General features: G+C 42.7%; 1 protein-coding gene and 1 long non-coding RNA gene across 3 annotated transcripts in view; one reads left to right on the top strand and one right to left on the bottom strand.

The window, feature by feature from the left end:
* LOC142097489 (uncharacterized) overlaps positions 1 to 27,276 on the top strand; it is a 398,805-nt gene that overhangs the window by 69,164 nt on the left and 302,365 nt on the right. The gene's annotated exons all lie outside the window — the stretch shown is intronic.
* Positions 1 to 27,276, bottom strand: part of PRKCB (protein kinase C beta) — a 143,746-nt gene that overhangs the window by 26,834 nt on the left and 89,636 nt on the right. For both annotated transcript variants that reach the window (XM_075179358.1, XM_075179357.1), the window contains exons 4-9: positions 23,266 to 23,377; positions 17,622 to 17,750; positions 15,412 to 15,568; positions 15,183 to 15,317; positions 12,684 to 12,780; positions 2,975 to 3,121 (exon numbers count right to left, since the gene is read on the bottom strand). In XM_075179358.1, the coding sequence (XP_075035459.1) occupies positions 2,975 to 3,121; positions 12,684 to 12,780; positions 15,183 to 15,317; positions 15,412 to 15,568; positions 17,622 to 17,750; positions 23,266 to 23,377 (777 nt within the window). The remainder of the gene's footprint in view (positions 1 to 2,974; positions 3,122 to 12,683; positions 12,781 to 15,182; positions 15,318 to 15,411; positions 15,569 to 17,621; positions 17,751 to 23,265; positions 23,378 to 27,276) is intronic.

Genomic DNA, 27,276 nt, shown 5'->3' with positions numbered 1-27,276 from the left:
TAATTCTGCAGCGCTGTACAGAGAACTCATTCACATCAGTCCCTGCCCCATTGGGGCTTACAGTCTAAATTCCCTAATACACACACACAGGCAGACAGACAGACTAGGGTCAATATGATAGCAGCCAATTAACCTACTAGTATATTTTTGGACTGTGGGAGGAAACTGGAGCACCCGGAGGAAATCATGCGAACACGGGGAGAACATACAAACTCCACACAGATAAGGCCATGGTCGGGAATTGAACTCATGACCCCAGTGCTGTGAGGCAGAAGTGCTAATCACTGAGCCACCGTGCTGATCACCTGCCTTTTACTTATGACTGTAATTCCTGACATCCAGTTGAGGTGAACACAAATAAACAGCCTAAGTGAGAATACGAATCGATGGCCACATGCACGTGTCTTTAATTTTTATTTTTAAGGGGTAATAGAGGAGAGATGGGTACTAGCACAGAGATCTTTGATGGGCACTTGGATGCATGATAGAGCAGTGACATGTTCTACTTTCCCGGGGTCCCTGCTCTATCACCCCCCCCCCCCCTTCCCCGTAATACGCCAGTGGGGGCACAGTCAGTCTGTTACTCTATAACGGATCAATGATCTCTAGGTGAGAACCGGTCTCTCCGCCCATCACCTGCCAGCTGCACATGGTCAATATTTTGCATCTAAACAAGAGTATGAGCTGGACTCTACGCCTGAGCGAGCTTCTGGTGACATAGGTGTCCCAGCTCCTATGTTCAGGCAGCATGGTGATGTCACATGATCCTGCAGATGGTGGCCTTCAAGGGACAAGAAAGTAACGTCATAGCATGTGGAAGCTTGTTAGAGATGACTGCACTTAGACCCACTCTGTGCCCTACCACCCACTCAATCATTGTCTTACATATATAAAAAAACTTAACAAAAACTGCGGAGGCAGTGGGAAATAACAAGGTGGTGTTGTGTGGTGTCCTGACACCAAGGACAGGGTTGTTTTGAAGATCTATTAGGAGTAACGTCTCAGTTCAGCCGCTGGACCCAGAAAACTCGACTGCCATTGCTGGTGCCGCCATCTCTGGTCCTCGTTTGCTGATCTCCACGCCCACAACTTCTACCAACATGGAGAACAAGTGTCCAGGCTCTGTGCCCATCACACAGCTGCCCTGAGCTGGCTGATTACCTCAGGGGTGTCCTTATGCAGCACAACAGAGCAATTCTTGGAAGGAGGTGCAGGCGAGGTACCTGGTGACGTACAGCCATTGTTACCAGGCTGTCCTTACATTTCTACAGCGACTGGTTCATTTTTTATGTCCCCATCTTCCACCTTTCATTTGCATTCAACTTGCATTAGACAAAATACTTTTAAGTATAAGATTCAGTCTAGAGAGCCAAAAAGAATTTACTTGGAATAATATAAAAAAAAACAAAAAAAAAACACAACAAGCCTTCCGCAAGGTTGAAGGACATCCCTTTACTTGTGTTTTTGGGGACAACAATGCTTTCAAAACACAAGAGTGTTCTGCCAGCTATTTGTTGGCTGACAAAGGATGCAAGAGCCAGGCTGGAAGCCGTTTAAACTCATCACCTCGGCGGATTTTAAAAGGATTCTGTTTCAAGTCCCTGTGGGTGTTCGGGGGTCAAGTGAGCTGAAAAGTCCAAACGAGGGTATTGATATTTATTCCCCGAGCTGCTCACCCTCTTCCCCCCCGCTCACAGGGCTGCCGCTGTGAGGAAGAACGTCTTTGAAACAGACACAAACGCAAGTTTCCTGACTGCAGCCGTCTACAGGCGGAAGAAAGCCGGCAAATAGAACAAAGAGCCGATGAGTCAACTCCGTATAACAAAAAGAGAAAAAAGGACAGAGCTGCAGAGCACCAGATACACCGGTAATACACACCGGCTTTGTCTATATAAATGTGGCATTTAACCGATTTTCAACCCCAGCCAAATAGAAAACAGATGTTCGTGGCTTTGTGGGGCAGACTATTTTTACTGAGCGAGGAATCCATTCACCGGCATCACAATGCAGAACGAGGAACATGGAAATGGTACTTAAATGCGTTTCCATCCTACAAGTAACTTTAAACTTACTGGTGTATACTTACACTCCTTCAATTTTTACTAAATACATTAAGGTAGCCTTCTTCTGTGCTTTTAACAGAGCTGCTCTCTCAAAGAGTGCAAAGGAGCCGTAGGTATATCCTAGAGCAATACATACAGTCCCGCCTTATAGTATACACACATGGCTGAAAAACAGTGAAAGACGCTACAAAGGAAACCCAACGTTAAAGTATATCCATTGAGCAGTTATATTATGAGGAGCTTTAGGCAACAATATATTTTTTTATAAATTTTCATTTTTGCAAGGTCAGGTAACAAAATTGTCCAACACGCAAAGAAAACGAGCATGTAAAGAGTATGAGACTTTATCACAGATAACCTGAGCGGAGGAGTCAAGTTACATATATTGAGATTGACCAAGAATTTTCAAGAAGAGAGAGGGAGAGAAGAAAGTCACGAAAGAAAGAAGTGAAGCAGGGGGTAAAGAATAGAAACTAGATCATAGTAGAGTAGGGGAGAGGGGGAAAAGGGGAGAGGGGGAAAAGGGGAGAGGGGGAAAAGGGGAGAGGAAAGGTTAATGGGAAGAGGACAGACTGAAGGAGGTATTGTGTCAAGTAAAAGGGGAATAAGCCTGAAAGAACGAGAGCCATGGGCTCCAAACCTTGGTGAACGATCTAGAGGACCTATTAATGATGCTAGTCATGTATTCCAAACGCTGTACTTGCCAAACTATTATGGTTGACTGAAGGCTTTAAATGAAGACTTCTGCATCATCTGCAGTAACCAATGTGGTTAGCCCATACCACATATATATATTACACACACACACACACACACACACACATATATATATATATATACATATATATATACATATATATATTATATTTGCCCACATCACATGTCTCCAGTAGAATCCTGAGGTTACTCACCTTCCCAAAGCTTCCTTTCCCCAGAACCTTCAGGAAGTTGAAATCTGAAACTTTCACACGGTCTTTATTCCCATTGCTGTCTATTTTGGCCACTGGATGTCCCGCTTTCTCTTCTGCAGCTTTGGAGCCCGGTCCAATTTTTGCTCTCTGCAAGACAAAGTCAGAACACATAACTGAAAAAAGTAGAGTGGCCGATACACTTATTAACTTATTTTAGATTAGGCGGCAATGATTTTAACAAAAAGCCAAACATTATGCTCTTAACATTTGCCTCTAAAGCTGCCCAGACAGGCTGGGAGCAGGGTCCAACCACCTCAATTATACAGGCTTAGAGGGGGGTTTCCAGGCACTAGGATACCCACCCTGGGTTTGCCTATGCAGGCGGTGACTGGTGCGTGTACATACAGAGAGAGAGAGAGACCCACAAACTTAGCGCTCAGGCTCGATCTATGTCCAGCTTAAGTCACCCTTTGAGAAGATCAACTGCAGCTTAATTTACAGACAGAGAACGTTTCCTGCAGGTTTATAAGACTCGACATCTTGGAAGTAAAAGGTAGACGTAAAGTAAAGCTAATTTTATAAAACACCCTAATGGTTTCACTCACTAACTACACTGCCCTCTACATGTTGTCATATACACAGTATCCCCTACATAGGGGAGAAGTTATCACAGCAGGTCAATCAATGTCTGCAGATTATTTATAGAATTATAGTAAACACTTTGTATATTACCCATTGCTTTGGTTTATGGCCATGATAGAAGACTCATAGTGATGAATTAAATACACTGCCAACTTTCAGATAACTTTAAAATTTAAATGGCCAGTACACGCCCTCCTGACACTTCAAAACTACATCATCTGGAAAACAATTAAATATTTTTAAAAGGGAGTTCCCACCGGCAGATGACTCATCTAGTCTCTTGCAAATGTCTTCCTGCGAAGTTTAATAAATGCATTGATATTTCATGCAAATGTCATTCTGTGCTATTCAGATATTTATTTATATCATCCGTAAGATGTATTTCCACTAACCTGGGATACATCTCCAACTCTGCTGTGCTCTCTGCATTGCATAACACAACTCTATCCTGGAAGGAGCTTCACAGGGTAACTCAGATGATATGTACACATGGCCGAAAAGCACAGATCAGAGCCCAAGAGTTTTTTTTTTAAAAAAAGCAAAGTATTTATTAAAAGTTGCAGGAAGTGATTTGCCAGCCAGTAAAGAAGATAGGAAAACCTCTATATTTGTAATGAAATCTACACATATCACTGTATCATGTTAGCTGGGTGTTCTAGCTATTTTTTTTTGGGGGGGAAGGGGGGGGGGGCGGTGTATTTTGCTTTACAGAGTATAGCCCCATTTTGTCTCAAGCTGTTGCCGTGTATTGTTATTAACAAGTGTTTGCGGTTTCCCCTACTGCACACTGTATAGAAATATGGTGCCTCTAGGAAAAAAATTAAAAATAAATAAAAGATAATATTCTGCTTCTTTACACTTTTTTTCCACCGGCACTTTATGCAAATGAGATAGAAGGGACGGATTCCACAACCTGTCTACTGGATTTAAAAGGAATGTTTCCTGCGATATATAAATATACATTGAACGAGACAAACTGATATTTATCTACCTTTATTTTCAGGTGAACGGCCCATTTTCTCACCGGTCATGTAATAAGATAGATATGTACCGCCTTGGTGCACCAGCCCAGGATTCACTTTGAATTTTTTTTTTTTATCTTATCCCTCAGAATTTAACATTTCTCTGGCTTAAAAATACACGTACTTAGGTGGATTACTGCTCTGTTAAAAAAAAGTTTGGAAGCCCCTGCTGTGCCTCTCTAATTGCCATCTCAGCGATGTAATTGGCAGGCTGGAGGTTTTGGACATGGCTCGGCCCCGCTTATTTCGCTTTTAATTTTTTAGAGAATCTGCCGTATTGAGGAGGCGGCAGAGGGCTCAGTCTGCCATGAAATTCCATTAGCCTGATTCCGAGCAGTTCAATTTGTTTGTCGCTCACAGCTCCCCGCAGATAACAGGCTCCTCAGCAATCTCCCAGTCACAGCCCCAGCTAATTGGTTATAGCAGGCATGTTTGTACCGCTGTCAAGGTCACCTGCAGACTGGGCTTAAAGCTGCAGCAACGTACCACAACAAGCATAGGATAGCTCCGCCCTGTCCATAGGCAAACCAGGGAAGGGGGGTTCCTAGTGCCTGGAAACCCCCCTCCAAGCACTACTGCTAGGTGCATGCAGCATTGCCCATGTATATTATGGGGATAGGGAGAGTTGGAGAGCAGCCAAGCACTGTCTAATATTATAGCCACGCCCCCATGTATGCTGGTCACGCCCACTGGCGGCGTGGTGTGGAAACCCCCCTCTGAAAATCCTGCGTTTGCCCCTGCTGTCCTCACATTAGGAGGGCCTTATGCCCTTTAATGGTCCCAGACTATTATGAGGAAGGAGCGTGGTGTCTTTGCTTTCTCTGTGCTACCCTCTGCTACACACATTGGAGCCAGCCGATTTGGTCTGAACCAATATTTGAGAGTTTGCAGTCTACCCATTCACATGTTTCCACTGATGCATAACGCGACTTGGCACCCTATGCTTCAATGATTATACTAGGGAGTAACAAATTGATCGGCTAAATGCTGGTTCAGGCCATAAAGTGGCCACCTTCACATTGTGTCGGTATTCTTTAGTGGAGAACTCCACCCAAAACTAGGTTCGGGATTAAAGGAATTCACTTCATAAAAAAAGTTCCACTTATCTTGTATTATCCACCCGAGTCCCTGATGGCTGTAACAGTCCCCCCCATATTGCTCTCCTCTTAGCACCCAATTTCAAACAGGCCTTGCAGGAGTCAATAACACCTGCCCTACGAACATGACATATATGTGAATGGGAACTTTAAAGGGGAGGGTTGTTGACACCCGCTCTGCACGCTGAGATGCAACATGGTAGCGCCATAGGACCGTTACAGCAATCCTCCTCCCAATTCCATGGTAACATCATGATCTTCTAAAAACTCAAGATATTTGAGATGAGGTTTGATCCAGGTAAAAGATTTTTTTTTTCCTCCTATGCAGATGAGACTTCCTGTCAGTAAGACCGCTGAAGGAGACTATAGAAGACAACAACTTGCAGCATGCATGGGGCTCTATTTCAAGCCGATGTACCCTTAGGGACTGTGATAATTTTGCTCCTCTATAACCATCTCCTACATGGTTGATAACAAGGTTAAAAAAAAAAAAAAAGCCATAGAAAAAAGTAAATTTAATTAGAATACAAATAATTTGATTGAGTCCCATAAACAGAACTGCCCGTAGGCATGAGCCAAGCTTGTCTATATGATAAATATAGGAATCTGCATAACATGAGCATGAAGCCATATTGTACCCATCTATAAAAAATATTTTATGGATGAAAGAAAGAAAAGGAAAAAGAAAAAGAGAAGAGAAAAGAAGAAAGAAAAGGAAAGGAAAAAGAAAAAGGAAAAGGAAAAGAAAAAAAAGAAAGAAAAACCTAAACTTGATGCATTAGTACAACAGCTGTAATCATTTATGAATGCTTCTGTAATACTCTATTTGGAAAATCTGCCCACTCTAGAATTTTTATCAACCGGCTAACGCTCCGCGCATGCGCAGTGATCTGACTGCTCGACGCCACCGCCGAACAACAAGATCCACGAGCCATTGATAACACTGAAAATCCAACTGCAACCAATATTGACCGAATACAACAAACGTTTTAGAATCTGTCCCTTGTAACAACTACAAGACAACAGTACTGCAGAATATAAAAGGCTCATTTCCTAAAACAAGGACAGATACTGAACGGTTTTGAATGTCACAAAGTTGTATTCCAGTTCCCCTTAAATGTAACTTTAGGGTGGGTGACTAACCAGGGCTCTCGTCCCCTTTGATTTCTTTTTCAAAAGACATATTCTGCTTTTATACTAAGCAAGCCTGTAAGTAATAAGCCGCTGTACTGTTTTATGAAGACAAATTGGTTTGGAAGCCTAGAATGTGTCAGGAAGCAGCGCTCCGACACAGGCTGCCTCTGGAAAAGAGAAAATAAATATATATAAAAAAAAAGCAAAACCCTTGTTATCATTTATCAAGGCTGGAGCAGGAACTTCAAACGCCCATCATCTGACGAGCTGCCGGGAGCTGCCGCTTATGTAATGTTTCTAGGGATTAGAGAGACAGAAGAATCTGAGAACTGAGCGCGATCTGACGAGCCGCAGAGCGGGGTCCCTAGCCGCACCTTCCCGGGAATGAAATATTCATCTGTTATGACTTCTGACAGGGCTTGGAGATCCACAGGAAAACACTGGCAGCTTTCTGAGGCAGTGGTTACTAGGGATTCTGCTCCACGGCCAGGAAGGAGAGCCCTAACAACATGGCCCCCTTCTCGTTTCAATGCCCTGAGGTACAAAGAGTTAAAATGCAACACCTACACATACAGGAGGCAGCCATTTTGTTGGGCAAAACCAGTATTCATGAGAATGCAACTCATCAATGCACTAAGATTTGGCGCCATAAAAACACTTACTAGACACTAGAAAATGTCTACTCCAGGGGGGGATTCGATTCGGTGCGAGGTGTCTCCGGAACGTCCACAGACACCGCGTTATGGATATTTTGCAGGAACCTCCACTCATTTTTCCTTGCTCCATGGAGGTGCGCAGAAAAAGGTGCGGAGATCCCTACCTTCATGGCCGGCAACGTGCGCAGCGGACATTGTGATGATGTCTGCCCACCATTTTGTTGACTATTAGGCCCACCCAGATGTGGGTTTGGCCTATACCTACAACCCTCAGAGAAAAAACTTGACATGGACTGGGTGGAAGCCTTTTTACAGAAGGAAAATCATACAAAAAAAAGGTCTGAGAGATGGGAATGTTATATTGACACAATGAGGGACCTATCTGGAATCTCTGTCATAATGCCATATGGTACGATATCCGCTTATGTACCTATGATCCTCCTATCACAATGACCTATATGGAGAATAATATAGTTGTTGGGGTGGTTCTCCTGCGTGTTCTGCATACCAGAAATAAATATCATAAACACATTATTTTCCTATACTTATATTTAAAAGATCAAATATTGCTGCCCACCCTCATCACTATGTCCAAGAGGAAGCGGGAGTGGAAGATCTACCATAGGCAATGAATTGATCACTTGTAATAGTGTTACGTAGATCTAAAAGCTGTTCCTCTTATTATTACTCAGTCATTATAATCACCACTTGCAGCTCACAACAAGCTCTGGAATGTTAATTCACATTGTTATTTATATTAAAATTTTACATGCTCCAAAAAGAAAAAAAAAAAATGTTCTAAAAAGAAAAACAAAACAAACAAAAAACCTTGGTGACATCATGGAGTCAAGACTGGCAGCCATTTTGTCGACTGAACCAATAATCATTTCTGCAGTCTATATTTCACTTGTGACACTGAGGCAGAACTGACTGTCACAAAATTGACATGGCTGCAACCTATCGATTCAGTAGGAATAGTGGGACATCACTAATGTACAAGGGCTTCATCCTCATGAATATTTCCACTCACAAAATGGAGGCCTCTGCTGTAAACAGGTGACAGGGTAAAGTAAAAAAATAAGTATTGTATATAACTGGGAATAATGTTCCCTTAATTAAATGTATGCGAAGATAAAGGTAACTCCATTACCCGAATATGGCAAATGTAACAGAATATCCTGTCACATATAACGCACAATTCAAGATATCAAACTCTGAAAACTGCACAATATTGGTGAATGTGAAGAAGAAAACGGTCTCTTGTTGGACACTTTGAGTCTTCTATTATTAATTTCCTGAGTAGATCAATGTAAGAAAATGCAAAAAATATATTTTTTCCTCACAAAAGTCCGAATTTGAGACGTCAAACCCAATGTGCAGTTCCGACAATGAGCCAGTCAGATTACTTTGTATAAATTCTCCAAAGCATCTGGTTACTATGGGAACCCTTCAAATATTCACGGTCTGGTGCTTCAGAATTAAACAAAAGTCAGTCACTCACTGAACCTATTAAACCTACCCCCCTGCCCTCAAATCACTCTTGTCCTCAAGAGACTTCCAGAGAAAAAGCTAATGCACAGCAGCCATTTTTCACTCACAGTAATATGAAAAAAAACAACACATTTAAATTATTAAAGGCTTCTCTCATTATATACAGTCGATCATCTAGTCTTTGAAAGGGATTTCTACCATGGACATTTTCCTGCTTAAATTCAACTAATTCCTCCCTTAGAAGCCACACAATTAATTTAATAATGCTGCTGGATCCGTCCTCCAGGCGTTCATTTAATTCTTTGCACATCCATTGTTTCAAAGCCTACATGCAATATCAAAATGTAGGAGAAGGCACTACTTGGGTGGGCTCATCAATTTGACTAGCAGTCTCAAGGTGCTAAAACAGGCCTGTGGCTCCCCAGGTGTGGTAAAACTACAAGTCCCAGCATGCCCTGCCAGCTTCCTACTGGCAAAGCATGCTGGGTCTTGTAGTTTCACAACACCTGGAGAGCCACAGGTTTGCCAGGCTTATGCTAAAAGGTACCTTAAACCTTCAGATGCCTTTAAATTTATTGGCTTGTACATGCCCTCTTGCTGCTTTCACTATCAACCATGATTTTTCTTAAAATGCTCTGTGCTTTTTTATCAATGTCTTCATATAATTAGACTTGTCTGTTTGTTTTCGTAGCCCTGACAGAGGACACAAACCTGCTCTCTAGATACTCATGTAATCAGGCCAGAGGATCACAGCAAAGCTCTGTCATACCCCAGGCCCACAAATATAAGCAGCTCTGCCTGATGATATAAATTAATGCCTTAAAAGCACAGATGATACACAGAAAAAAACCAATGTAAAGGTTGCAGGAAGGCATGTGAAAGGTCGTAAATGAAAGGAATACACTACAACCACTGCAAATCTCAGCTAACATATAGGAGTCAGTGACTCAGCAACAGACTCAGAGGTGATCGGACATTATCTGTATAAATACTCACAGCCAGCGCTATATTTTGAATCTTATTAAAATTACGCCGCAGTTTCTTGCACAAGGTGAATATTTGGCTTCCACTGACTTATTCATCCCATTATAGAACACTATTAAAAGGCCATTAAAATGGTAACATCTGAAAATGTGAAATTTGTTACCATGAAGGTAGAATCCACTGTTCAGTGTTACCCTCACTGCAGCACTGTTATTAAGTCAAGTATTATATGTCCCCCCATTAAAAGACACTTGAGGTCCCTTCCAGATTTTTAGTACTGTGTCCAGATGGGCTCTCAGAGGTCAAAAAGGTGAAACTGCAATCATTTGAACTGCTGTGAAGTCACTGGCCCTGTATATATATCCACAAATGCACAAAGTGAAGCAAGCTTGTCAGTCATACTCTGCCTTCTCAGTTACAGAAACCCCGCTAAAAACAAACAGAGTCTATCCCATATTGCCATTTTAAAGTACTTAACTATCTGCCTTCCGTGTCAAGTAGAAAATCTCAAAGCAGTCACCAAAAATGCCTAAATTCTGATATCAGCCAGGAATGTTCGGCCCACCAGGACACATCCTAAACATGACATTGTCAAGATTGTAGTTACAGTGAGAACATTTATCAGGAGAACATCCAAAGGTGTTTCAGCAAAACCCATTTACATGGTGTTTAACGCTACAGACGACAATGGAGCTTAATAGTAATAGTACATAGCATACTTTGGGGGTCCTGCACAAACCTTCCTCATGCATTTCATATAATATTTTTAAAACATTTTCTTCTGTATACAAATAGCTGGAAACTTTGAAAACCTGTGAAATCGTTTTGTCCATTCTGTAATAAAGTCTCTCAACCCTTACACAATTTTAGGGAATTATTTTTATCATACAGATCCGTATGTTTTTAGGAACGGAGAAATAAAAAGAACAAGTGCATGTTTCCAGTATTTCAGAGAAGTGTTGGTTCACCGGCCGCTTCCTGAACCTCTCTCGGATTGGTGAGTGGCTGATTGTCTGCCGCGGACCCAGCTGGGAGACTCAGTCCCACTGATGAACAGGTCCCGGCAGCAGAGCGGATAAATCGATGGAAAATGAACTCATCAAGGAGACAAGATTGACAGGCTACCTCCAGCTGCACTCTGCTGCTACCGGCCTGTGACCTCCAGGACACGGAGCTGGAGATACACTCTCAAAATAGATGAACGGTAATCAAATATTGATATCAGGCTTCATTCGCCCCAGCTGTGGGTGTGTAACCAATAAGACATGGCAAGGTTACACACATCCAACCACACATGAACGCCATCCACTGTCAGTCAATGCTCCTTTACACTGCGCTGCTGCTACATTCAAAGTGGAACATTCTCATTGTTAGATCACACTTCTCACCAGGATGTGTAGTAATAACTAACACATTACATTTTGGTTCAGAAAGTCAGCAGAAAAGGGTTAAGCATTGTTTGACCACTTCATATACAGGGGTGGTTGATAAGAGCTATTAAAAAAAAAAAAAAAAAAAAATTCTTTTTTTTTCTTTTTACTGGGGAAAAAAAATATTTTAAAAGGCTACTTAAAACTCTGTCTCCGATAGAATTTTACACAGTTCTCTCCAAATCTCCTTCACTAGTTGAAGAGCCCTCGTGTGTTCTCCGAGCATGGAGAATATTTACAGTGATTGGGTGAACTGTGCGCCATATCTTTCAACCAGCGGTGAGTTTTGGGCAAATGGTTCTGGATGCAGGATTCCTTCATTCAACAAGCTCTAGGTAGGTGGGTTTGTAAAAGAAAACCCCAAAAAATAATAAAAAAATAAAAAAACCACAAAATGAAAAAAACTAAAATATAATAAATATATACTGTATATTGGAGGCTGAAGTTATAAAAACAAACAAAAACTCCACCACCAACAACATGTAAGTTTGGACAATGACGAGCGCTAGTTTGGGGTTTGGCATCAGGCACACAATCCGTTCAGCTATTTGGAGGGAGGCGTGCTAGATAAGGGTTCCTTTTGGTAGAGTACTTATACAAAATATATTTTTAAGTGACATAAATAGATAAGATTAGATCGATATTAAAAAAAATAAATAAATACATATATTTCTATGAAGGTTACTTTAATACAATTAATAAAACCACAGAACCCTACCCCCAAAATGAGCAGTATGTCTATAGTTCTGTAGTAAGGGACGTGCTAGTTGCATAGCTTATACAAGGATCGAAGTCATAATACAGAAACAGGGAATCAGGTTTAGCGCCAATTGTACTTCTTTTAATTATTATTTTAACCAAAGGGGGCCCTAGTGAGCGATCCAAGCCTCTAACGGAGGTTCCCTATTGTGAAAATTAAGTCTGATCAGCTGGATCCCCCAGGATGCCGGTTATGTCTGTAAAGCTGCCTCGTGGCGCCGTAAAGTGTGGTGTTTATAAACACTGTATTGCATGACAAGGTTTATAACACTCCACCGTTATAACATCTCACACTCATTGCTCTTTGGGTGTGTTCTCTGCATAAAACAGGGGAGCACAGTAATTAAGTAGTCGCACGTTCATCTGTAAAAATTATTTCTCGACGTTTTAGTGCAATATAAAATATATAAAATATAGTGGTTCTTAAGTTGGGAGCATGGAGGGCTCTGAGAACTGTATGTATTATTATTATTATTATTATTATTATTATATACCTCAAACTTCTGCCGCAGTTCCTCGTTTCCTTCCTCTCCCTCGGGTGGCACAGGTACATTGAAATATTCACCCTCCTCTTGGCTCAGCAACTTAAACCTAATACAGAGATAACATGAGGAAGACACCCACTCATTGGAAGAAAGCTTATCATAAATCATGGAAGGTTTATAGCCCTAGAAATCACAGTAAGTGACCAGATTCTTGGGGGTATATTTACTAAACTGCAGGTTTAAAAAAGTGGAGTTGTTGCCTATAGCAACCAATCAGATTCTAGCTGTCATTTTGTAGAATGTACTAAATAAATGAAAGCTAGAATCTGATTGGTTGCTATAGGCAACATCTCCACTTTTTCAAACCTTTACTACTGGAGCTTCTTAACACCTTAATGTCCGAAAACAATTTTTGTGCTAAATTGGCATCACCTGAAATAACAGCTTTCCAGAGTTTGTTTTCTAGAATTACTTTTACGTAATTTGTGCATTCCCAGAAACGTATCCAAAAATGTTAACACCTAATTATCCCGAGTACGCGGATACCAAATATTTGTACTTTTCTTCAGGTTAAGAGTAGATTATGGGGTTGGGTGCAATGTTATTTTGTTTTTTATACCAGGGTTCTTGAGGGCTTACCTGAGATACCGATAGGAATCTTGCTTATTTGGCACGGAGTACATCCAATGCAATTGGATCTAGTATCCAGTATAGTCATTGCTATTCAATCCATTCTGCATTGATCCATTAGTACTGTTTTGCACAGGAGGCCTGATTCAGGTCTCCCAATGCATCTGACAGGGTCTCTATAGGGAATAAGGCCCACACCTGCCATATATCGTGGTTAGCACTTCTGCCTCACAGCACTGGGGTCATGAGTTCGATTCCCGACCATGGCCTTATCTGTGTGGATTTTCTATGTACTCCCCGTGTTTGGCGTGGGTTTCCTCCGGGTGCTCTGGTTTCCTCCCAAACTTCAAAAACATACTGGTAGGTTACCGTAATTGGCTGCTAACAAATTGACACTAGTCTGTGTCTCTGTCTGTGTGTGTTAGGGAATTTAGACTGCAAGCTCCAATGGGGCAGGGACTGATGTGAGGGAGTTCTCTGTACAGCGCTGCGGAATTAGTGGTGCTATATAAATAAATGGTAATGATGATATATCCTATCTAAAGATATATATTATATAACAAATATGGTACAACATTTGGTTTACTCATCTGTGTAATATTCTTCCAAAAACACCCTCAGACCTGGGAGTAAACCTCCCAAAAGAGCGCACTACAAATATAATGTAATATATATATATATATATAAATAAAATAATTATATATTGACAATATGGAATGTTTTAGTATCATGTCCCTTTAACATCAGTTGAGAAATATTTTTTAAACAATAAACAACAAAAATCCACCTGGGGTATAAACTTGTAAAGTAGACTGATCTGAGGATCTTCAGAAGTTACTGTGTTGCCCTATTTGTGTTCTAGACTCTATACTATTATCATCATATAATTTGCAGACTGCAGTAATAATACCGGCGCAGCCTTAAACCAGGTCTCGCCTGCGGAGAGATGTTTGGGATAAACAGAAAACAACAGAGTGGACTTTAAATATCACGAAATTCAATGGAGGAAAAATGATTTCCTGGAGGGCTTGACGCACCACGGCACTAGAGAGGAAATGAGAATTTGGAGAACGGCGCTGGAGGAGATTAAAAAAAACAATGTGGGCAGAGAACAGCATGGCAGCACTGCAGTCAGCTTCTTAAGACAATAATTCTATGAGATCTTCTCTACTGCAGCTGTCATCATCATCAGCTGTTTATAGAGCGCCACTAATTCCGCAGCGCTGTACAGAAAACTCATTCACATCAGTCCCTGCCACATTGGAGCTTATAGTCTAAATTCCCTAACACACACACACACACACAGACAGACAGACAGAGAGCGAGAGAGACTAGGGTCAATTTTTTTTATAGCAGTCAATTAACCTACCAGTATGTTTTTGGAGTGTGGGAGGAAACCGGAGCACCTGGAGGAAACCCACGCAAACACGGGGAGAACATACAAACTCCACACAGATAAGGTCATGGTCGGGAATTGAACTCATGATCCCAGCGCTGTAAGGCAGAAGTGCTAACCACTACACCACCGTGCTGCCCGTTATGACTGAAGCTGGCCATACATGGGCCCATATGACGGGATCAGTGGCCAAATTGTTTGAGATCTGGCTTACTTCCGTCACGGTATGTACTGAGAGAGCACAGACATTTCTACCATAACATAAATGCTTCTGCTGCAATTGTGATAGGTCACCAGGTAAAATGTGGAACAAGTTTTCAAAGAAATATGGCAGCCCACAGTGAGTAACTTAGGAATGATTTACAATCTTCAACACCGCCATTCTCTATCCAGTGTAAGGCAAAAAGAGTTCACCCAATTATATATATATATAAAATATCTTATGGCACTAAACGGATCATCACGGACAACGTGACACTTACCATCCATCCACACTGGCCTTCAGCAGCTCTGAAATCCCAAACGACAGTGACCCCATGAAGTCATTCCTGCTAGTAAGGTCCCAGTCCCATATCTCCACCGACAACCTGCGGTCTTTGTCGGACTCCTTCAAGTTGCTGTCAGAGAAGAGAAGACACTGGACAGGTCACACAGAGGACGAGAGAGCCCTTTGTCCCAGTAATTATACAAAACTGGGCAGACTTCACTCACAATTTAAAGGTTTCATTAAACGTTGGGTTGAGGGAACATTTGATGGTTTTGGTCTTCTGTTTGCTCTCACTTTTAGGGTCAGGAATGAGCTTCAATTTGACATATGGGTCAGACAGTCCATTGGGGTCCATTGGAACCAAGTTCTTTCCTTCTCCCACTAAATAGAATCCAACGCGAAATGGAAACACAAAACACAAGAGTGAGGAGCAGCACAATGGTGCTAAATATAAAACTATATATTTCATTGATCATTTAATTGTGCAGACAAAAATCATTCAATGCCGCAAGTGGCTTTTATAAACTTCCATCTTGCTAAGCATGGGCATTAAAACTCCAACATCTATTTACACTTCTAAACTCGCAGTCATCTTTTGATTCTTTTTCCATACTGGTTAGAATGCACTTTTATTAGGATTTATAAAATTAAAAAAGCAAAACATCTAAAAAAAAAACAAAAAAAAAAAACAGAACAACAACATTTACACTTTGCTAATGGAGCCAGTCTAATTGTGTTTTCTGAGTAAACCAACCTGTTCTAACATTTACGGCCCATTCTCCCAGATCGTAAACCACACTATATAAAAAGCTTATTCTACAATATTAAAATTAAGTCTTGCTATACACAATGCTGATACTTTGTGCGATACCAAATTCTCGTCAGACGCAAAACTGGAAACGTAGCGACATCTTGTGGTGACTTTAGTTACAGCAGCCTTCAAAGGTCACATTGAATTCTGCAGCGACTGTGTTTGATGATTTGTCATTTCGCGCAGTGACTGTAGCATGAATGAAAATTACTAACATGGAAATCGGTGGACCGGGGTGGAGATTGATGGGTTTATCTGCTGCCTGAAAGGCGTCAATAAGTTTCTTGCAGACGTGAACAGGAATACCTCGGTCTTTTAGCAAGGAAGCAAAATGTAAATACAATATCATTTGTGTGTTAGGTGTGGGTATTGCAGCCATTAACATGATGCTCTCATTTAAATGATCCAATCACATTTGCAATATGACCTTTCTGACCACATTACCAGGGAGACATTTATAGGAGGAATACGATTGCCATTTAAATGGGCTTTAATGGCGGATGTGATTAATTCCACAACACATGGACATGTCAGCTGATGGAGGAGACTGCGATGGTCAGAAAATCTGCAGGACGGATTGTGTCTCACTCCTCCTGGATGGGAGGGTTGTAAGAATGAAAGACAATCGAGTCAGTTTGTGTCCAGTCATAATTATTCTGCTATACCTAGAATACGATCTATAATTCAGAAAAACTAAAAAAAAACCATTTAAAAAAAGGTCTGGCCACTCCCCCCTCCCCATTTATGACCCGCCCCCATGTCCCACTTTCTGGAGCCAGGAACCAATTTGCAATGTATGCATCTCCTGGCAAACGCTGGATGGTGGTGCTGGTTACCAGTGCTGGTGAAGTGTTTGCTACATAAAGTGGACAGGTCCTAATGCAGCAGGATATCCAAAAGTAGACAAATCCACTTTAAATTTGATACGGACAATCCTTTTCAATAGTATTTATGAGTGAGCAGATGGACTGATGGTGAGTGGAATGATTTGGCAAGAGAGAGAAATTTGGAAGTGGGCAAACTGATGGGAACTTGGCGCAGACACTTATTTTGGAAGGAACTACTGCACAAGATGATGAGATGTATAATACTACGGGTCATTAAGGGTTTAACCGAAATGCCTGGTATTTAGCAATATCCCTTAATGCTCATGTTCCCTCACAATTCCTTGCGTCAACCCTGTTTGGGAAAAACTAATGTATGGAGGAATTAGATCATCATCCATTAACTCCGCTATACTGCAGGCTACAGATCCCTGCACCCATGCTGCCCGAATAGTTACACATAGCAACAGCATATACTGTATGTTGAAGCTTGTCCACACTCTGATGAGTGGGCACAGCACCCGGTATGTAATTTAAATGCTAGATTAGTTTCTGAAGTCAGTGTACGATCAGGATACATTCAGAGGATTTTTCTGGTGGTCTCTATCCATGTACAGTACACGGAAGATTAATATAACAGTAAAACAAAATAATCTCACAGAGCAGGAGTTAAAGATTTACAGACAGAATAAAAGACACGGATCTCTCCGCACAGTTTACGGCTCTGCAACGTCACGCATGGCACATACGTGATATAAACACACAGCCCATGTATGTATCCTGTACACAAGAAACTCACCCACAACCGTCAGTACTTCCTGGCTGATCTCGGCCTTGATGTATATCCTGCCCCTGCGTTCGGTGTGATCCGTCCCGCACAGACTTGGCACATTCATTACACAGCGTTTGTGGACGTTCATCATGCATGCTGGAGAAACACAGAAACACACACGTTATAGTATTAGAATGGAGACCTCTTCCTGTGCTCTCTAACATTTGGGAGGACACGTCGTGGTATGGCGCCTATATAAACCACATGACCTCATGGTCATCCAGCCCTCTATTTAGCTATCAGTAATGGACTGAGTAACCAGCGCACACTCCAATGCTTCGAACACGGTGGCGTAGTGGTTAGCACTTCTGCCTTACAGCACTGGGGTCATGAGTTCAATTCTGTCTGGAGTTTGTATGTTCTCCCTGTGTTTGCGTGGGTTTCCTCAGGGTGCTCCGGTTTCCTCCCACACTCCAAAAACATACTGGTAGGTTAATTGGCTGCTATCAAATTGACCCTAGTCTGTCTGTCTGTGTGTGTGTGTGTGTGTGTGTGTGTGTGTGTGTGTGTGTATGTTAGGGAATTTAGACTGTAAGCTCCAATGGGGTAGGGACTGATGTGAGTAAGTTCTCTGTACAGCGCTGCGGAATTAGTGGCGCTATATAAATAAATGGTGATAATGATGATGATAGATAAGTTATCTCGGGTAAGAAAGTACCCCGTGTTCTCCCATAAATGATTACTTCCGAACACATCTGTACAGCTCAGCATCTCACAAGCATCTCCCAGGACATTCATGCATATGAAATTATCGTAGATTGTAAGCTCATATGGGCAGGGTCATCTTTATCTTCTTTTTCTTGCCAGTATATGGCATATATTTTTATCCCCTTAATGCACTTACAAATAAAAATAATAATGGAATACTTAAGAATCTGAGGTTCCAGACTCTAGATTAGAAGACGAGTCTAACACTGCATTACAGACGTGATAAATAATCAGTTGTCCAAGTTACTCTACTACAAAAACAAGGATGCGTTCCCCTGGGTCTCATAATTTATTAGCTCAAAGGTCTTGGTCCTAGATTTTAGATTAAATAGGAATCACTGATTCAGAGACATGGCCTGAGCGTAACTGATTCTACGCTACAGCTTGGGGTATGAACATCGAGGCTTTTAAAAGTTGCCTACATTATATAAATACCACAGAGAACTTTTCAGCTCACCAGAACTCTATTGAATTTTATGTTCCAGGTAAATCATGTGACATCAGAGAATCCAATGACGCCCCCTGTGGTTTTGACCACCAAATGCAGTAATAGATTTGGATCGCTTCTCGGCCTTTTGGCTAAGATCAAGTGCAGTTGTGGCAGAGCTGCACTTGGTCCTCTGGCCAGGGGCTGGGATTGCTGCTTTGAAAGCCTGGGACAAATGTGCCTCTGGGAGTGGCGACCCCGGGGGTGCCAAAAAATCACAGGTCAGTAGCACCTTGAAATAGATACAATGTGATTATGTTGGCACCCACGCACTTTTGACCACTTTCTTTTAAGCACTCGCTCTATTCTTTGCCCCGGCCTTATGGCTGGGCGAGAAAATTTTTATACCAAGCCCAGCCATTAGGCTGGGGCCGTATCCACTCGGCACTATTTATTTTTCTTCACGTTTGTCACTTTTTCTTTTGTGTTCACGTTTCCGGATTTTATTGGGTACGGGTAGGCCCTTTTGGGCTCCTGTCCCCGAGACGATCTAGGGGAGGTTGTGTGGCCCTTAGGCTCCAGCCTCCCTGAACACCCACGTTGGTCCTCCCCTTAGGGGGTGGACTAGTTGTTAAGCCCTGGGTGAAGCTTCGGTGGATCCCAGGGGCTAAAGGGACCCCCCTAGCCTCGCAGCGAAGGGGGTCTGAAGACCCTTGCCCCCTAAGGGACCTTTTTGGTTCCGGGGGTCGGGGACCAGGGCCCTTTCTTTTTAAAGAAGGGGCCAGTACCGTACCCCTTGTGCACTTTTTTATGGTTTTACACCTTTTTTGGGCACTTTGGGTTTTTGATTGCACGTTCCCAGGCTTTCAATAAAAAAAAAAAAAAAAAAAAAAAAAAAATAGATTTGGAACTCTATCCCCACTGATTTTGTTAATGGAAACAAATGAATGTTTATTTATACAGCGCCAATCATATTACACGGAGCTGTACATTTCTAAATGAATGGAAAACAAGCTTTTCTGAGGTAAAGTGTACCTGACACCTGTACACAGAGGAGGCAGCCATTTTGTGTGAAAAACCAGTATGCAGTACATCAATACAAAAGGAACTATTGAGGCCACTGAGGTGTGAGGCAGAAGCTAGGTCAGTGATGGCTAACCTGTGACACTCAAGGTGTTGTGAAACTATAAGTCCCAGCATGCTCTGCCAGCTCTCAGCTAGTTATCTACTGGTAAAGCATGCTGGGGCTTGTAGTTTCACAACACCTGGAGTGTCACAGGTTAGCAATCACTGAGCTAGGCCACACTTGCCAACTATTCCTTTTTGGCTTCAGGAAGATCCCGGGGGGGTTGACGAAAATTTATTTTGGCCCCACCCCCTGAACGATTGTCACAATTTTGGCCAATTACAGTAGGGGGCGTGACTAAGATGATGCAATATTTGCATCATTAAGCCCCCCTGCCACTTTTCTATTGCAGGGGCGAGAGAACCAGGAGGTTGCCCTGCTCTCCCAGGATCCTGGGGGGTCTCCCAGAAATGCGGGAGTCTCCCGGAATGTCCGGGAGAGTAGGCAACTATGCGTTAAAGAAAAAGCAACTAATGAACATCTAGAGACTGAAGTGTCTTTTACATTTCTGTCTCCATTACTGAACTCATGTTGTCTTACCTGTCAGTCTTTGATTAAATCTTGGTCTCCATGAAAATGGCCACCTCCATAGGCATCAATACATGGACATAGGGCACAATTTCTGAACTGTGTCATCATGCCGCAGATGGCGAAGCCAACCACGTCTTGTACTGGCTCAGCATCAGGGAGATTGCCAGACTCTTCAGGGAGTGAGGGAGATCACCCCTATTTCAGGGAGTCTCCCTGACATTCAGGGAGAGTTGGCACGTACGAGCTAGGTACCGTTGATTACCAATTCAAGGCAACAGTGCACATACGTACTAAGTAAATGATATCTGGACAGCACCATTTCTTATTATTGATATGGCATATACATATTATGCAGCGATGTACAAAGAATATATAATCATTCACATCAGCCCAGTGGATCATGCAATCTATATTCCCTACCCACAAATACTTTTTTTGATATATAGATCATTAGGTCTTTAATTTATTTAATAGCAGGAAGTTGAATCCTAAAGAAGAATGTAATATCTGTATAGTATTGCTGTGCAAAATACAGTATAAAAATAAACAGCACGAAGACCAAAACTGCAATTCTGATAGTGACCAGCAGAGGACTCTGTACAACAACATATACATGAGAAATGCTGCTTGCCAAGGTCATTATCTATACATTTTACATTCAGACCACACGCTTCCAATCAGCATCTGCATACACAAATGTTATTATGTGTCTGTGAATTCTAATAGCATTTACAAAGAGACAAACAAAAACAAAAAAAAATATTTTGATGACTGTAATGTCTCCCTTCATGCTAAGAAACAGTGGCAGGTTTTAAGGGGAAAAAAAGAAAAATAAGTAAATAAAAAGAAAGAACTGGAGACAACAGCAGGATACCAAGTCGGTAAATGGAGGTCGAATACAGCACATTGAGAAGGGCAGGTGGCAGCAGCAGGAATCATTCAGGTGAATGGAGAACAGGTGAGTGGTACCAGGACCAGTGGGCAATCATTCAGGTGAACGGAGGACAGGTGAGTGGTACCAGTAGCAGTGGGCAATCATTCAGGTGAACGGAGGACAGGTGAGTGGTACCAGGACCAGTGGGCAATCATTCAGGTGAACGGAGGACAGGTGAGTGGTACCAGTAGCAGTGGGCAATCATTCAGGTGAAAGGAGGACAGGTGAGTGGTACCAGTACCAGTGGGCAATCATTCAGGTGAACAGAGAACAGGTGAGTGGTACCAGTACCAGTGGGCAATCATTCAGGTGAATGGAGGACAGGTGAGTGGTACCAGTACCAGTGGGCAATCATTCAGGTGAATGGAGAACAGGTGAGTGGTACCAGGACCAGTGGGCAATCATTCAGGTGAATGGAGGACAGGTGAGTGGTACCAGTAGCAGTGGGCAATCATTCAGGTGAACGGAGGACAGGTGAGTGGTACCAGGACCAGTGGGCAATCATTCAGGTGAACGGAGGACAGGTGAGTGGTACCAGTACCAGTGGGCAATCATTTAGGTGAACGGAGGACAGGTGAGTGGTACCAGTACCAGTGGGCAATCATTCAGGTGAATGGAGGACAGGTGAGTGGTACCAGTAGCAGTGGGCAATCATTCAGGTGAACGGAGGACAGGGGAGTGGTACCAGGACCAGTGGGCAATCATTCAGGTGAACGGAGGACAGGTGAGTGGTACCAGTACCAGTGGGCAATCATTCAGGTGAACGGAAGACAGGTGAGTGGTACCAGGACCAGTGGGCAATCATTCAGGTGAACGGAGGACAGGCGAGTGGTACCAGTACCAGTGGGCAATCATTCAGGTGAATGGAGGACAGGCGAGTGGTACCAGGACCAGTGGGCTATCATTCAGGTGAACGGAGGACAGGTGAGTGGTACCAGTACCAGTGGGCAATCATTCATGTGAATGGAGGACAGGTGAGTGGTACCAGGACCAGTGGGCAATCATTCAGGTGAATGGAGGACAGGTGAGTGGTACCAGGACCAGTGGGCAATCATTCAGGTGAATGGAGGACAGGTGAGTGGTACCAGTACCAGTGGGCAATCATTCAGGTGAATGGAGGACAGGTGAGTGGTACCAGGACCAGTGGGCAATCATTCAGGTGAATGGAGGACAGGTGAGTGGTACCAGTACCAGTGGGCAATCATTCATGTGAATGGAGGACAGGTGAGTGGTACCAGGACCAGTGGGCAATCATTCAGGTGAATGGAGGACAGGTGAGTGGTACCAGGACCAGTGGGCAATCATTCAGGTGAATGGAGGACAGGTGAGTGGTACCAGTACCAGTGGGCAATCATTCAGGTGAATGGAGAACAGGTGAGTGGTACCAGGACCAGTGGGCAATCATTCAGGTGAATGGAGGACAGGTGAGTGGTACCAGGACCAGTGGGCAATCATTCAGGTGAATGGAGGACAGGTGAGTGGTACCAGAACCAGTGGGCAATCATTCAGGTGAATGGAGGACAGGTGAGTGGTACCAGGACCAGTGGGCAATCATTCAGGTGAATGGAGGACAGGTGAGTGGTACCAGGACCAGTGGGCAATCATTCAGGTGAATGGAGGACAGGTGAGTGGTACCAGTACCAGTGGGCAATCATTCAGGTGAATGGAGGACAGGTGAGTGGTACCAGGACCAGTGGGCAATCATTCAGGTGAATGGAGGACAGGTGAGTGGTACCAGGACCAGTGGGCAATCATTCAGGTGAATGGAGGACAGGTAAGTGGTACCAGTGACGTGGACACAGGTCATCAACAACACCTGTAAGAGCTGTATGGATCAGCAGAGATGTCACAGGAACACAGGACAATGTATTCAATAAAATCTTACTTTCACATTTCATCCCTTGGTGAATGAGGCCATATAACAAGGAGCCACAGTGGTCACAGAACGTCGGGCTGGAGTACGTGTGTATTTTAAACTTGTGTTTACTTCTGGGATCCTAAAAGAGAAAAAAAGAAAAAATGATTAAATGAATAATTATATTGCACAATGTTGCATTCTTACACTAGTAATACATTAGTGAAAAGTACAAACCATCTGGAGAAGTAAAGGTGACAAGTGAGGAAAGTCATATTTTGATCCGTTACACATCAGCCACTAACGCCATCTACCAGGAGCCGGGCCCCTCCACAACCACACATGGCCACTTAATAACGGATTATAAGTAACACGGGGAGAAGCGCTGCAGAGTACACTGTGTTGGCAATTAACCAGCCCTGTGAAGGTGCCTCCATGACACCGCAAACTTCATTAAAAAGCTCTTTGAAGGCGCTGACTGCAAGACATTCCAAATTCACTTTCATATGGAAGAGGAGATGAGATTTGGGCAGGACTCTTATACAGCCGTCTGGGAGAGACTGTAGATGTTGGTCACCTACAGACTGAATAAAGTGACAACAGATACTCTTCCCTTTATCACAACCTACAGATGTCTGCAACACAGATCAACTCCAAATGCTTGCACTCTCTATACCAACCTTACAGAACTTCTGGCTCTCCGCCTGTTGTGGAACTACAAGGCCCATAATGCCTTAACAGCCTGTACCAAAACAGCTGGAGTGCCAGAGGGTGAACGCTGTTGTTCTATACAGAGATAATTCACTTTCTATAGCAGTGTTGGCTAACCTGTGACACTCCAGGCGTTTGTGAAACTACAAGTCCCAGCATGCTTTGCCAATATATAGCACCTTATTGCTGGAAGGGTATGCTGGGACTTGTAGTTTCACAACACCTGGAGTGTCACAGGTTAACAACACTGTTCTATAGCAAGAAAGCCTATATTCTATTCCCACCTATCCACAACAGCGGCATATGGGACACAAACATATATCTTGTTTATAAATAGTCTGCAAGGGTTCAGCAATAAAAAAAAAAAAAAAACACACCTCATCCGTCATTCCGCATGTGATCTTATGTGTTTGTGTGGAAATTGCTGCGTCTGGCTATGCAGAGTCAGCATACAGCAACCACATGGATCTATCTGCAACTGGGTGTGTTAGGTCAATTCTCATAGATAGCCCGAAGGATCAGTCTTAATGCACCAAGAACCATCAATCTGAGAGAAGCATCTGAAGCCCAGTGAAGCCAACGCTACAAGAGACTCCCAATTTATCGACATGTTAAAAATCCCCCAATGTGTGATAAGCACGTTCCATAGAAAAATCAGATGGTATGAAGCCTATGGAGTAAATCTATACAATTTGCTCTACTTGACGACCTTAACTAAAGTGACTTTTCTTATCAAGAGCCCTGAGCGAGGTCTACAAACCTCTCCCAGAAAACAACTTCAACCGTCACGTTCAAAGCCATGAACCCAGACTGCTTTATGTCAGCGCTGCACAGCTGTAAATTGTGGCTTTCGAAATCGGCCTAGGATAGATTAATGGTTTTAGTAGGGTTGGAATTGGCATTAGGCACAGCAGGCATGTGCCTAGGGGCAGCAAATACTGAGAGGCGGCTTTTCCCTTTACAGCATAAACATATAACTTGTTTCTCTCTCATACTCAAAAGAAAAATGAGCCAAAGGAATGATAAAAACCATATGACGTGAAGGGGATTGCACCACCAAGCTCTGCCCCGTATCAGGAACTGTAGGAGAATGTTCTGTGTAAAAGGAAACGGCTGAAGGTAGCCAAGGGCTACGTGCCTCCAGGCTCTGGTGATGCAACTGGCAACACATACCACTGATAAGAGCAGAAGGCGATTGAGCTTTTAACTTACACACACGAAACAACAGTGGTTAAAGGGCGATGTTGACCTTAGAGATGTGCAAGGCCTCTTATTAAATGGCGTGGTCGCCAGTTTGTCCATACTTTGAGCTTTGGAAGACTTGCCCACACCTGCAGCTCTATTTTGCCCATTTAGCAGAACCACCTTTGTTGTTGGTCTCAAAAGAGATTAAATGAAATAAAAAAAAAAAATACATAACTAGGAGAAAAAGGATTACCACCATTACTTGGTAACAAAACAGGTCTTCTGATCTCTGTATCGGCACAAAGTCTGGTAAAATACTACCCATCTGGAAGTCTCATCAGATAATACTCTCCTCTTTTCTAGCCGATTGTACCATCCTCATCAGCAGGAAATTAATAATAATGTCCCAGAAGCTCTGGTCTTACAACTAATCAGACTATGTCCCCCTTCTATATGCAGCTTGACGCCCGCCCTGCTTTAAACCATTATTGATTTCTTTACACACACACAGTGTAGATGTGGCCTCACTCGTCATTTAATCTTAACGTAGAATATTTTCAAAGTGGACGCCCTTGAAAAGTAATTGTAATTAATTATCCCACTGCTATGTCCAGAGGTAAATGCCAAATAACATACAAGGATTTATTATGGTTTTAATGAACGGGACCACCCCCCCCCCCTGATAGATGGCTAACGTGTATATTCAGCCTCACAATTAATCTATGGCCATTGGTAGGTCAACTCTGATCCACATTACAGCAAAGTGAAGTAAATAATTTAATTTCTATACCCACATGGACAATTTGCTTATTTTTGGCCAAAAATGCTCATATCATCCAATCAAAACCTGGACTGATCACATTTGAATGGGCAGAACAGACTATCTGGTCAACCAGTGACCCTATTGGCAGGGTGTGGTGTCAAATTCACCATAGAACTGGTTGTTCCGAGCAAATGACTGGTTCGCTCTATATGTAGGATCTTTTACATCATTAACTTTGGGGGATTGGGGGCTCGTTCCTGCTTTGTTGATCATGTGTTTTTCATAATGTTTTCGTGCTTCCTCAACACACAAAAAATCTGCAAGACACAAATCTCCGGTTTGAACAGAACCTGATCATTTACATCAAGATTTCAACATTTGGAAGGGACAGGATCCTTTTCTTGTGGGGCGGTCCTGATTTTACAGAGAACCCAGCTTGTGCTCAAGGCAGGTTGGGGGTGTGGCTGATTAGATCGGGGGAGTGGTTGGTAGCTATGGCCTGCGGCCATGTTGGATTGGGGCACAGCCATGTGGCATAGAGGTTTTAAAATTTACCATTGTTGTCAGGTTTATAAACCAAGTCCTGTCTGCTACAATAATCAAAGCTGCCGTGTACCCCTATATACTGTAATACCATACACTACCCTACATCACTATACACTGTCCTATGAAGACAGACATTCAGGGATTTAGAGGCTTTTGAATTAGGATCAAAAAAGTTATTGTACAGTTATAGATATATATACACACACATATGCATATACGTACGTACATACATGGATGCATACACACACACACATACATGGATGCATACAGACACACACACACACACACACACACACGTATACACATGGATGCATACACACGTACGTATACACACACACATACACATGTATACACACACACATATATATATATTCATTGTACTGTCCTCTACATTCAGTGCAAGCTGACAGCCATTTAATGCAGTGTAAAAATCTACCTAAATGCCATTAAAACGTGTCACCATGAAAGGAACGTCTCTAGAGCTCCACTCACAACCTATTTGCAAATAATTATGAAGCTTTGCATTCAACGATAGCCAGAAACGAGACCAAAACACTACAACAGAGGAATCAATCTATCCACGGATAGTTAACAGTGTGAGATCAATGGGGTGTTTGCTGCATAGAGACCCTGTGGTAAGTGTTGGGAGACAAACGACAAGGAGAAAATGTAATTATTTCACCAGGAATAGAAAAGAAAGGATTGATGGGGCATTGAACGGAGAATCAATACGGTTTGTAACGAGATACTGGAGAGAGCAGACACAAAGCCAAGTCGGATTGCATTCCCGCAGACACACAGATTGGAAAGGACGACTAAATTATGGCACATAAAGG

Source organism: Mixophyes fleayi, chromosome 7, assembly GCF_038048845.1.
Source record: "Mixophyes fleayi isolate aMixFle1 chromosome 7, aMixFle1.hap1, whole genome shotgun sequence".
Taxonomy (NCBI): domain Eukaryota; kingdom Metazoa; phylum Chordata; class Amphibia; order Anura; family Limnodynastidae; genus Mixophyes; species Mixophyes fleayi.
The sequence above is the reverse complement of the archived record's forward strand: the minus strand, read 5'-3'. Positions and strand labels throughout refer to the sequence as shown.